This window comes from Dasypus novemcinctus, chromosome 14, assembly GCF_030445035.2.
Source record: "Dasypus novemcinctus isolate mDasNov1 chromosome 14, mDasNov1.1.hap2, whole genome shotgun sequence".
Classification (NCBI taxonomy): Eukaryota; Metazoa; Chordata; class Mammalia; order Cingulata; family Dasypodidae; genus Dasypus; species Dasypus novemcinctus.
Genome location: NC_080686.1, coordinates 96,408,467 through 96,421,883, shown reverse-complemented (window position 1 = coordinate 96,421,883; position 13,417 = coordinate 96,408,467). Strand labels below are relative to the sequence as shown.

The 13,417-nt window shown below is 52.9% G+C and overlaps 1 protein-coding gene across 1 annotated transcript in view; it reads right to left on the bottom strand.

The window, feature by feature from the left end:
- Positions 1–2,151: 2,151 nt before the first annotated feature.
- Positions 2,152–13,417, bottom strand: part of TG (thyroglobulin) — a 249,481-nt gene continuing 238,215 nt past the window's right edge. Inside the window, exons 46-48 of the mRNA XM_058276072.1 lie at positions 5,663–5,797; positions 3,396–3,586; positions 2,152–2,415 (exon numbers count right to left, since the gene is read on the bottom strand). Coding sequence (XP_058132055.1) covers positions 2,297–2,415; positions 3,396–3,586; positions 5,663–5,797 — 445 coding nt within the window. The 3' untranslated portion in view covers positions 2,152–2,296. The remainder of the gene's footprint in view (positions 2,416–3,395; positions 3,587–5,662; positions 5,798–13,417) is intronic.

Below are 13,417 nucleotides of genomic sequence, written 5' to 3'. Positions count from 1 at the left end.
GCTTCCAGGGACTAGGAAGTAGACATCTTGGGGGCCTGGGGGACGTATATTCTGTCTTCTAAATGGGGAATGAAGGGAAAGCTCCCAGCTTATACCTTTCTAAGTGTTGCTCACGCAGTAAACTTCATCGACGCCATTTTGCAGGTGGGGAGATCGGTGTCCATCTCAAGCCTACATCAAAATCCCATTTCTGGGCTGTGACCTGGGCATCAGGATTTTGTGCAAGTGCACAGGTGAACGGCCGAGGCTGGGAACCCCTAGGCTAAAGGAATGATGCCAAGCCAGTCAGTACTGACTGCCTGAGCAGGGCGCAGCCCAGACATGTCTTCTTTCAAAGACCCTACTGAGGAGGCAGTGGAGGAGAACGCGTCCGCGGTGGAGGGAATTTTCATTTTAAGGGAGAATGTGCTTGAAGCATGAGGAGCAAAGCTTCAGGGTAGAATTTCAGGCGCCTGTTTCCTGATGGTAACTAAAGACCAGGCTTTCATTTGGGGGTGGAGAGACCTAGCGCTCGTAGGACAGAACCTGGTATGGGTTGAGTCTTGTTCTTCTTCTTAGGGCCTGACTGTGCAGAGAGCTCTGCTGAAGGCTAAGCCCAAAGCCTGCCGTGGCCCCTTCTCCCTCCCCATGGAGAACTTGACCTCAGGGTGTCCCAGAGCAGCAGCTGGCTGGGCCAGCTTAGAAGCCACGTGGCTGTCACAGCATGGCCTGAAGCCGTGAGAAGTCCATGCAGGGTGTGGAAACGGAGAGGCCAGAGGGTCCGAGTCGGGTCCCCTGACCCCCTGTCTCCTCCTGTGGTAGCTGAGGCATGCCACAACCCTCACCTTCCACATCTGCACAATGGGAGTGATAATCCCAATTCAGGAATCATCACTGGATTTTAGTCTGAGCTCAGATGAGATGATGCCTGTAACTCGTCTTCTGTGTGTTGTGTAAATAATGGGCTCTTAACTAGCTCCATCTGCTTTTACTGTGTATGGGTGGAGGGGACGAGAGTGGTTTTAGGCAGAAGATTTGCCTTCATAAGTGAGTCCTTTAGGAGAGTAAATGATAAAACCATTCCTTATCTGGGCAAAATCAACAAAAAGCTAGGGCAATGCTGCCTCGTTGCATCTCCCTCTTCCACATTCAAGGGGTCCCAAAGGGTTCTCTGGCCTGTTTCTTCCCTCATCTCCATCTTCCCTGCCTTTACTCAGATGTTGTTGTCTCTCGTTAGACTATGGCACCAGCCCAGGGTGGTCCCCTACCTCCCCCTTCTGGAACCTTCAAAATGAGTCCTTTCTAAAACCCAGATGGGACTGTACCACTCTGGGGGCCGCCCTCCATGGATCCCCTTTCCTGGGTAACCAGACACGTCTGAATATCTTTCTCTCCTTCCAGAGAGCAGGGCCCTTGTTTCCTTCCCCACTCAGCATAGCGCCTGATCCGTGGAGGATGCTCCATAATATCTGTGGAAATGAAACAGCATCTTGAGATTCCAAACTCAGGAAGGTTAAAACATATACTACACCAGGGCTCCAAGAGCGCCTACAACTCCAAGCAGGAGAATAGCACCCATCAACCATGTGGGATCTAAGTCCCCTCTTGATATAGAGGTAGTGTGGACATCACCATCCCAGGGTCCACAGAATGGAGGAATAAAATATGGATTAGAGTAGACTTACTGATATTCTACTATAGAACTATTGTGACTAGTAATGGAAGAAACTGTAGCACTGATCTGGAGAAAGCGGCCACAGTATTTGCTGAGGACAGGGAGAAGGAAGAAGAGATGTGATGAGGGGGCATTTTCAGGACTTGGAGTTGTCCTAAATGATGTTACAGGGACAGATGCTGGACATTATACATCCTGCCAAAACCCATTGAATGGACTGGGGGAGAGTGTAAACTACAATGCAAACTATTATCCATGTGGTGAAGCAGTGCTCCAAAATGTATTCACCAAATGCAATGAACGTGCCACACTGATGAAAGAGGTTGTTGATGTGGGAGGAGTGGGGGTGTGGGGTATATAGAAATCTCTTATATTTTTTAATGTAACATTTTTTTGTGATTTACTTATCTTTTTTAAAAAAGACAATTTAATAAAAAAAAAACCAATATGGTGTGACCCAAGAATTGCTCTGAATAACCGGTCAGATTCACCAATGCTTCACTGCGCATAGATACTTTATTGAAACTGGGTGGCTCTTCTGGAGTACACGGTGCCCATGGTGGGTGACCAGGAGCCTGGGGCGGGGTTGGCAGATGGCTGTCAGGCTGCAAGGCAGGGTGGGTTGGGGGTCTCCGAGGCCAGTCACTTGCTGTAGCTCTTGGAGCCTGGCTCTGGGAGGTCCAGGAGGGGGTCTTTCAGCCCAGAGCCCACCAGCACCTCCTCCTCTTCACTTGTTGCCGACAGCCGGTCCTCGGCCCCATCTGAAACAGGAGGGTCAGGAGAGGCTGTGCAGTCCTGGACCATGGCTTCCCCTTCCTAGTCCCTTGCCCTTTACTCAGAGTGACCTTGCTAATGCCCCCAGAGGGGCATGTCCAGGGCTTGGGGTAACAGACTCATCCCCGGCCTGTAGGGACACACTAAGGAACACTGGGGATTTGGTTCATCAACAGAGTCCCTTGGCCTTGGAAGTTCTGTTCTAAAACCTGAGCTAGGCAAGGTCACTTCCCTGTTGAGAGTTCTGCTCCCTGGAGATCCCTGATCCAGCCCATAAAGCAGCCCTGCCATTCGGAAAATCTCAACCCAAGACTCACCACCCTAGGAAGACAACCCAGACCAGACAGAGGTTGGACCAGATGAGGTGCAGACCTCCATCGTGGCACAGGAAAGATGAAGACCCCTTTTTGGGCTGTGTGGCTCACCTCCCCCACTCTTCTGGAAGCTTATTAAGGGCAGGAGCCCCATCGTAGTTGTCTCCAGATTCCCAGTGCCCTTGCATGACTCATTTTCTCTCCTTAGGGCCTCTGCTCTGTACAAGTCAAATTCTCTTCGGCAGGAAGAGGCAGAAATGCCCATTCCTGCCCTGGCTGCAATTCCCTCTGCAGGACTTTCCATCCAGCCCTTCAAGGGCAGTGAGGACAAACTTCCCCACAGCTACATTCCAAGATAGAGTTCCTATGGTTGGTTCTCTACTCAACTTCCAGCCGCAGCCCTTGGGCCCTGCTCTCTCCAGCAGCCCCTCCCTGTGTCCCTCTCTCACTCCTCCTGCTGTCCACTTCCCCCCATCAGAACTGGAGGCCCCAAGGGGAAGGGGCCAGGCCGTTTCCATCCTAGTGACCTGGTGGCCCAGGGGGCAGTGCAGACCTACCACACAGCAGGCTCTGCAAACGCCGAGGGGTCAGCAGCCAGCCCACCCTCTATTTGGACCCCCCACTGTCTGCTGGGAAGGGGGTTGCTTCATTACCTGCTGTCGCCTTCAGAGACTGGATGTACTGGGACCAGAAGGCGCAGTCGGCTTTCTTCAGGCCCTGGCGATTGGGGAGCAGGGCACTGAGTTCCTTGTAGCTCTCTCCACCAGCATGGGGGAGAAAGTCAGGCCAGGGGGCTGCAAACTCTGGCATTTTTCTTGAGAACTCATGAGGATAGTTGGGATTTCTGGGAAAACAAGAAGAAACAGCATGAGGATGTAGCAGTTTGATATTAATGGATGAATTCCAAAAAGAAATATGGGATTATGTTTGTAAACTGATCTTCTCCTCTGGGCATATGAGATTATATTGGATTCATAGGTTTACTTGATTAAGTAATTATGTAAACCTCTTCTGTCAGTAGGGTATTGGGTCCCCACCATTTGGTGGGGTAAAAGGCATGGCAAAGGACAGAGTTAGGGGGGTTTGATGTTGGAGTTTTCATGTTGGAGTTTGATGCTGAAGTCTTAAGCTGGAGCCCCTGGAAGAGAGGAACCCTGAACCCAAAGAGAATCAAGACCCTGGAAGGGAGGAACCCAGGAAGCCTGAACCCTCATAGACGTTGGCAGCCATCTTGCTCCAACAGTGAAAATAGACTCTGGTGAGGGAAGTAACTTATGCTTTATGGCCTGGTATCTGTAAGCTCCTACCCCAAATAAATACCCTTTATAAAAACCAGCCAATTTCTGGTATTTTGCATCAGCATCCTTTTGGCTGACTAATACAGAGAGAAACCTGTCTTTCCTGTTATCATTTGGGATTACTTATACTTTCATTATTTGGGATCATTTATACTTATATCAGTTGGGATCATTTATACTTTTATCACTTGGGATCATTTATACTTTTATCACTTGGGATCATTTATACTTTTATCATTTGGGATCAATTACACTTTTATCAATTGGGATCACTTATACTTTTATCATCTGGGATCACTTGCTACTTTTATCATTTGGGGTCACTGATTGCTCACACTTGGCCCCTGAGGAAGCAATATTGGAACCCCGTGAATCTGACTTTGGGGGCGGGCTCCCAACTGCTGCACTACAGGCAGTTAGGGTGGGAAGGCTCCCTGAACTCACCACTCTAGGGCCATTTCCGGAAAGGGGAAGACACATGACAGCCCTTGATCTTTCTGAATGCTCAGAGGTCAGCGTCGGTGCCTGACCTGGGGTCCTTGTGTCCGGGCACCACAGCCCCTCTCTGAAATGCCCTTGCTGGCCCAAAGTGAGGGTTCATCAGCATCCGCCAGACACAGGTCCCTCCCAGACATGTGGCCCAGGCCCATGCCCCAGCGTGCCCCCCTTGGACCAGCCCCACCCAGCCGCCCAATGTTCCTGAACAAAGTGCTCTCATCACCTCCCACCTCTGCTTGGGGGCCCCTCCCCATGGCCCCTGCCTCTCCCTTCTCTCTCTGAATGCCTGTCCATCATTCAAGACCCAGCTCGAATGTCACTTACTCAGTGAAACATTTTCTAAAACCCTAAAACACTTGTGTCTTTTTCTGTTCAACTCTCATAATAAATTGTGTAAAGCCCCTATTTTTCCTTGGCTTTCCATCATGGTTGATTTTTATGTTTCAGATTGTCAGTACCTTGTAGCTGGGCCATCCTTTTTTGCCTTTTGAACTTTCCAGGAGACCTAGCAAGGAAATCAGTCAGTGCATGTCCGCAAAGAGATGAAGCGAGATAAACCAAAAGGCAGAAGGAGCCACAGAACCAGCTGTGGAAGTGGGAACAGGGAGTGCCAACCGGGCCAGAGGAGACGCAGAGGGTGGACAGGAGGTTAGAGGAAGATAACGAAGGGCCTTGGACTTGTTCACATCAGAGCAGTGGGTCTCAACTGGGGTGACTTGAAAAGGGCAGACATTTGTGTTCTCACCACCGGGAGAGATGGGAGACCTGCACGCAACTGGCATCCAGTGGGCAGAGGCCAAGGATACTGTGAAATATCTCATGATGCTGGGGACAGGCCCCATGACAGATGCATCCACCCCTCAGTGCCAATTGTGCAAAGATGAGAAGCCCTGGCCAGAGCCACCAAACGTGGCTGAACGAGGGAGTGGTGTGGCTGGAACTTCCTTCGTGGAGAGGAATCTATGCAAAGGCACATTGGGCTATAAAGGGTGGCGGGGATGAGAGAGACAGTGGCAGACGATTCCAACCTCGAGGGAGGAAAGGGTGGCTCTGTCCATGCAAGGCGTGCCTTTTGTGTTCAGAGTAAGGGGAGGGGGCCACAGTGACGGAATACAGACACTCACCCAGATCGAATGAAGTTGGAGAAGTACTGCATGACGCTCAGTGACAGGCCCTTCTCCTCCTGGGTAAACAGCCCCTGGTAGGCAGGCTGGAAGGGCAGCCCAAAGGCGTACTGAACATCCGCCAGCAGGTCCAGGCTGCAGAGGAAGCAAAAGTGAAAGGAATGATAAACCACCAGGAAAACCAAAGCTGCTGTCGATACTGCTCTCAAAACAAAGACCTCCCACTCGTAACCTCATGGTTAGGATTTCCGTTCAGTGCTTCGTTAGTTGCTATTTGACTTGGCCTTCCATCCAGTGGCCCTCTGGGGCAGACTCATGACACATCTCTTGGTTGAGGTGGACCTCAGGCTGAGCCCTTGATTCTCTTGGAACAAACCTTAGAAGAATTTTCCAAGAAAATGCTCATTGACCACCCGTGCTAGTTATAGCACCTTTGACTATTCCACTCACCGAAAGAGGTATTAATAAAAACAACCTATATTTTGAGCTCCTTGCCAGGCACTGCGTTATCGTCACTTGTGAATCGTACCTCTGCAGGTTGACACCTATCCACGTAACCAGTCCTAGTGCAGAGCCTGACACACAGCATGTCCAGTACCTGCATCCTCAGTGACTGGACAGACTATCCAATAAGCAGCAGGCAGAGGGGGATAAAGAACTGGAAGGTGCATGGTTTGAGGAGACTGCGCTGGAGCTGCACTGGGGAGTCCATGGTGGATGCGGGCTGGAGGAGCAACTGGGAGAATCTAGAGAAGAAAAGCTGGAGGGGACTTCACAGCCAGTCTTTAATTTTACAGAGGAGGATAATGAAGTCCAGAGAGGTCTCCTGGCTTGCCCAGAGACACACAGTAAGTTGAACACTGGAGTTGGGTCCAAGAGGACATTTCCAGGAAGCACGATGCTAACCAAAGGCAGGGGGGCTCAGGGCTCCTGGGCTAGGCCCTGGCTCCTCCGTCTCCAAACTGGGTGACCTCTGGCAAGTTTCTTGCTCCCCGCCCCCCGATTCCCTGTTTCCTCACCTACGAAATGGGTGTATAAACATAAACCCCGACCTCACAGTGTTGTTGTGAAGATTAAAACAAGATGGTACATAGAGGAGGCACTTGAGAGACACACGAAGCCTGGCCGGGTTCTTTCCCCCACTTCACCACTCTGCTTCCTGGTCTAATCAGGTGGATTTAAAGCCACAGCAGACCTCTGACCAGGGATAGGGACACGGGCCGGGGACTCTCATCAGGCTGGGCAGGGCTGGCCTTCAATGGGCAGATGCACCCAGTGCCCTAGGGAGGGAACCGTGCCATGAACCCCAGGATCAAGGTGCTTTGTATGGGGGAGGTATTCCTAGGAGTCAAGTGCAAGGCTTTGTGCACAGCCAGGCTGACCCTGGCCACGGCTCAGAGAGATTCACTGTGATCCCCAAGAGGCTGGAATGGGACCCCCTAGCTCTTGGCTTTGAAGGCGGTCCGTTTCCCTGGGGCCCCTCCATCCCCAGGCTGGGGACTCCATGAAGCTACAGGTACAGGGCCCCCTCCTTAACCCTGGGGCATAGCCCAGGGCCTTCCGAGGGGCTGGTGAGCCACAATCCTCCTAAGACCACGAGCGCCAGTGCCGGGCACGCACGTGACGGGAGCAGGGCACGGAAGACGGACGCACCACTCAGGGGCTTTGACTCAGTAGCTTACAGCCTCTGTGACTTCGGATGAGCCCCTGGACCTTACTGTGTCTTGGTTTCCTCGAGATAAAATGCCAGTTCAACTGAGCCATTGCCCGTGGACATGCTGCTTAAAACATAGGCTACAACCCGTGCTTTCACAAAGGCAGGCTGTTTTTCAGGCTGTGGTCACTGTGCGCCCCATTGGGCATCTGGCCGGCGTCGCAGGAGGGCCAGGGCTCTGTGTGAGATGCTCAGCATGAAGCAGTGTGTGCCGCAGAAGGGGGGCAGCCCCCCGGCGTCGCAGGAGGGCCAGGGCTCTGTGTGAGATGCTCAGCATGAAGCAGTGTGTGCCGCAGAAGGGGGGCAGCCACCAACGTGGCGTCTTGGCCACTGCTCCCGGGGACCCATGGCCACTTAGGAGCTGGCCTAAACTTTACCATCCTCCAGCCAGGGAAGCAGGAAGTGACGAGCCGCACCCCCAATTCACAGGATGCTGGGGTCCCAAGAGTCACGGCCTTTGTCCACGATGAAAAGTCTCTGTGGCAGAGCTCAGGAAGGAGCCCCAACTCTGCCCCGTGGACCCCGAGTGCCGCCAGCTTTACTCAGCACTGGGAGTAGGCACCACTTCCTGAGCACCCATGATGTGCCAGGCATGGGAAGGCCTTGGGCACAGGTGAGCGCCCACTGCCAGCCCCACCTACACCATCGTCTGCCTATTTCCAGGCCACCGGGCCCAGCTCAGGGCAGCCCACTTTCAACCCGCGCCTCCCAGGCCCCCAGTCCAAGCTCTGCTGGGTGGGGGCTGGGCACTCCTAGGAAGTAATGAGGAAGTAAGTGGGTAACAGCGTTTGAAGGCCCGTGAAGGGAAAAGGAACACAAAATAAAAACGGCCAGGCAGAGAGCAGCTGTCATAGCAATGGTGATAAGGTAAACTATAGCCCATGCTGGGCGGCAGTGCTCCAAACATACTCATCAAATGCAGTGACTGTGCCGCACTGATGAAAGAGGTTGTCGAAGGAAGTGGACTTGGCGCAGTGGTTACGGCATCCACCTACCACATGGGAGGTCCAAGGTTCAAACCGCAGGCCTCCTTGACCCGTGTGGAGCTGGCCTATGTACAGTGCTACTGAGTGCAAGGAGTGCCCTGCCACACAGGGGTGTCCCCCATGTAGGGGAGCCCCACGTACAACGAGTGCACCCCGTAAGGAGAGCCGCCCAGCACGAAAAAAAGTGCAGCCTGCCCAGGAATGGCGCCGCACACATGGAGAGTTGACGCAGCAAGATGACACAACCAAAAGAAACACAGATTCCCATGCTGCTGACAACAACAGAAACAGACAAAGACGATGCAGCAAATAGACACAGAGAACAGACAACCAGGGTGGGGGGTGGGTAAGGGGAGAGAAATAAAAATAAATAAATAAATAAAAATAAAAGTGAATTAAATTAAAAAACCTCCCACGTGTGGCCTGACCTGGGAGTCTGCACATCACGTTGGCCCCACGAGCAGTGGTGGGTGGTGTTTCTCCCTTAGGAGTAGTAGAGGGGAGTGGGGCTCAAAGCCACTGGGCGGAGGTGACAGCTGGTATGCTGGGCCCTGTGACAACAAGCCGGGCGGTGCCCTTTGGCCCTGGCATGGGTTTCCTCCAACGGCATCAGCCCTGGCCTCGTGGAAGCCCAGACTTCCTCAGCACCTAGGCTTGACCCCTTCTGTTGAGATGGCCTCGCCACCCTCTGTTGTCCTGAAGTGTCCTTTGGGTTTCCTGCCATCGGAGAGCCATGGAAGGCGGAGCAGCCACCCTGCTTCTCGGGGGCCTGAGAACATGGCCGTGTGAGTTCTCTGTTGCTGCTGTAAGAAACCCCCCCCCCACGTGCAGTGGCTTGAAACAGCACACGGAGGTCCCATCTCAGCTCTGGGGTCAGCAGTCGGACGTCGGTCTTGGTGGATTGAAATCGAGGTGTCTGCAGGCTGTGTCCTTCCCGGAGGCTCTAGGAGCAAATCCAGGCCCTGCCCCTTCGGCAGGCTGGTGGAATTCAGTTCCCTGTGGTTGTAGGTCTGATGTCAGTTTTTCTTGCTGGCTGTAAATCGAGGACCTTGTCCAGCTTCTAGAGGCTTCTAGAGGCTGCTGTTCCTGGCCCCCTTCTACAGTCAAAGCCGACAATAGCGGAGGGAGTCCTGCTCCCACCACGTGCCCCCACCCCACTCTTCCTCCTCCCTCTTTCAAGGGCTCGTGGGATGAGATCAGCCCCCGTGGACAATCCAGGCCGCCCTCCCCCTCTCCAGGGCCCACCCGAATCTCACCTGCAAAGTCCCTTTTGCCATGTGCAGGAGCTCATTCACAGCTGCTGGGGATTGGGACAGGGGCATCTGGGGGAACATTATGCTGCCCACCACAATGGTGGTGTCTCCTGTTTCTTCCCCAAAAGCTGCATTTCAAATGGGGCACTGAATGGAACAAACTTTCGAGACCAGAGTCCTCATCAAATCCCAGCTTAACCCCTTAACAGCAGAGCGGCCCTGGACAGGACACATAACCTCTTTGGGTCTCAGCGTCCTCAGCCATGAAATGGTGACACTGGGACAGGCTTGCCTCAGACGTGGGCTGGGGTCTAAAACACTCAGGCCCTCCGCCCTGTTTCCAGCTCACACGCCCCCTTCCATTTGCTTTCCCTGTGGGACACCTGAAAACTCAGGGACGCAGGTCCTGAACCCAGGGTCTGTGACAGGGTTGCAGAGGTCCCCGAGTTCCCTGGAAGTGTGCGTAAAATGTTGTGAACTGTGTATACCTGCATCTTTCTTGGGAGAGGCTGTGCTTAGATGTGTAGTCATCGGCTCCCTGGGGGAAGCACTACCGGGCATGTTCCATTTTCTGCTGTGTAAACACCCCGTCCCCTCCAAGTTCAAGCTACCAGAGTGACATCATTGAAGGCAGAGCTGGGAAGAGAAGTGTAAGAGCGGCTCTCGTGGGGAGGTCCAGCGCCCCGGTGCCTGCGGCCCTCACATGGTCAGGGGCACTGGTCCAGGGAAGAGCCTGGCCTTGCAGCCCCCGGGGTCTGCTGCCTGGAGCTCCTGTTGCATGGAGGACTTCGGCCAGGCTCCTTCCTTTGCGTGGCTGATCTCTACCAGGACACTGATGTTATTTTGCACAGTTTAAGGCAGGCATCAGAGGAGGGACCTATAGTGGGTGCCTTGGAAGAGGGGGTTCCAGATCAGAGGACCACACCCTCAGTGGGCCTGGCCGCTGGTGAGAGTTCCAGGACCCTCTGAAGTAAGAAGACGGGCCCCAGGGCCTGGCCAGGGCAAAGGAGAAGCCAGTGAGCTGGGGCACCCCAGTGCTCGCCGGTCGGTCGGGGCAGGTCGCCTGTGCTCGCTCACTTGGCTTCTCTCTGTGCTGGTTTGATCACTGCGTCGTCCACCCAGCCCTGTGGAGGTCGTGGAGGCAAATGGCCCTGACGTTGGCGTAATTTGGCTTTAGTTGTCCTTTGCTGTCCCTGGTAAGGAGCCTCTAGTCAACCTGTCCGCAGGTGGATGGCTCTGGCCAGGCTGGATCTTCTCATCGTCCCACGGAGGGGCAGAGGTGGGGCCTGGGGAATCACCCTGCCCGAGCCTGGCGAGCTCCGCTCAGGTCCCCGTCAACACTGACTCCCTGGGCCTCTGGAAAGTGGGGTGACCCCCCGGGCAGCATCCCACGTGGTACTTTTGAATGCCCTTAGGTAGATGGGTGATGAACATCTGTCTAAAAGTTATACCCTGCCACCCAAGGAGGAGCCGGTGCTGCCCACGGTGGTGGAGCCACGTCTAGCCAGGGAGCAGGAGGGGCCACCCAGCCTCACCGTCGGAGTGAGCGTGCGCAAGAGTGCGCTGTCCACGGCAGCTCCAGAACGCGGCGAGAGTGCAGTGAGGACGAGGGGTGGCAGGGCCAAGACCCGACTTGTCTACCGTGTGGAAGGCTCTGAAGAGGTGCTGGGGGCAAAACTGGTGAATGTCAGCCCCGTGTCAAGGAGCTCACGGTCTAACGGGAAATGGAGATTGATCTTCATTCTTAAATCAGATCACTGTGAGTTGAAAGATAGAATGGTTTACAAAGCACCACAGGTACAGGGAACCAAGAGATACCGCTTGTGCCAGGCAAGGGGACGGGGTGGCTAGTGGAACGCCAGCGAGGAAGTCACGCTGGCCTGTTCCTTGAAAGAGCAGATGAAGTGGGGAGGGGCATTTCGGGTACAGAGTCAGCCGGTGCAAAGGGGTGCGGTGGTTCTGTGTGTGTGGAGGAGGGAGCAGCGAGGGCACTGAATGGGGGAGCTGGTGCTGGCGAGGAGCAGGGTCCCCCACGTCTGGGGCCTCATCTATTGTGCTGAGAGGTGAATCACGGGGAGAAGTGAAACTGGAAGTTTTCCTACTCCAAGAAAACCATTATGTTACAAGATCGCTAAGGTCCTGAAGGCTTCGGTTCTACGTAAGGTGTGAGAACGGAGGCCAGAGAAATGACCGTCACATGTTAAAGGGGATCAGGAACATCAGGGGTTTCTAAGAAAAGAGTTACGAGTTCCATTGGTCTTCTAGAAAGATGGGTGGAAGGGTGGGGGAGGGAGGCGAGAGCTGAGGAACCTGCGGTGGGGCCGCCGCAGGGGTCTAGCAAAGGCAGAACCGCCCTTCTTTTTACACGGTGGCCCAGCTCAGCTCAGCCATCCTGCACATCGTACATCTTGCCTGGAGTGTTTGCCGGGAGGCTAAGCCTGCATTCCAGTGGGCCAAAAGCCACGTTGTAGAGATTAGTCAGCTCTTCACTTGAGCTGTTTCCCTATCAGGGAGCCCTAATTCCTGCATGTTTGGGGCTCTCCAGGGAGCACGGTGACTGAGGGGGTGCCCCGGAAAGCGTGTGCCTGGCTCTGGGCTCTGCTGAGCTGGGAAGGTGACCCAGCCTGGGCTCCCCTCAAGGTGTGGAGAGTGGGCAGGCACTTATTTGATGTAAAAATGCCCCATTTTCATATGATGGGGGTCAGTTCTTCCGCTGATGACGGGGAAGGAGGCTGGCGTGGGGAGGGGGAGAAGGCCATCTGGATGGATTAGTGTGAGAGCTGCTGGGAGCAGGGATTTCTGTTCCTGTTGATCTGTCGAGGGGGGAGTTTATTGACCTCTGCCCCACAAAATAGTCTCCTCTTCTTATCTCCAGCGGGTATCTCTGGATGCCTTCCTCCAGAGGAAACTGGGCAACAAGGAATGCAAGGCCTTCTGCCTCCCACCCTTTTTATGAGGGGTTGAGGAACTGTAAAATAGCTTAATAATAGAAGCCCAGAAGTGTGCAATAGGATTTGCCTCTTTGGGAAAATCGAATACGGCAAACCTCGGATTCTGCCCATGAATTAATCAGAAAGTAATTACATGCTTTACAAATGGCTTGTGTTTTACAAAAGTCTGCACTACGCAATCTTTTAAAAATGAGCTCCCCAATTTTCTTTAAATAATACAATCCCACCCCAGCCCCAAATGTCATGCTTTCTGTATTTCCATAATTCCCTAAAGCGTGGCAGAGCTGTATGATCTATTGTTTTGCAGCACAGTGGAAGCTTTCGACAGACTTGCTGAATTAACCTGAACATTTTATTCCTCCCATAAAACTTATCAACAGTTGCTCAGAAAAAGCTGAATTTCCTGGCCCAACATATCTATTCTCACCAGAGAGTTTGTGAGTTTACCAAGAGCCAACTGTTGGTCTCAAACCTGTTTATGCCAGTTGTATCTGCCATCGTAATTATATAGCTTAATTAAAGTGATTAAACTTCATACAGATGCCCCACTTTCAAGAAACTAAAGCTGGAAACCACAACCATGTATTATGTTTATGGTTTTGTAAGAAATTTAAAGGGGAGATCTCCAATCAGCAGTTTCCTACGCAAGTCTTTGACCCTGCATTGAAAGAATGACAAGCGACTACATGCTTTTATGTTTAAATGTTAAAATGTTTAAGGTATATATATATGTGTGTGTGTATCTTAATTATTTTTCATGGGTTACCATTTTAATTGACATTTGATCATTTGACAATCAAATTGGATAAGAGGATTTCTATTTTCTGTTTTAAGAAACACACCTGGTGCTG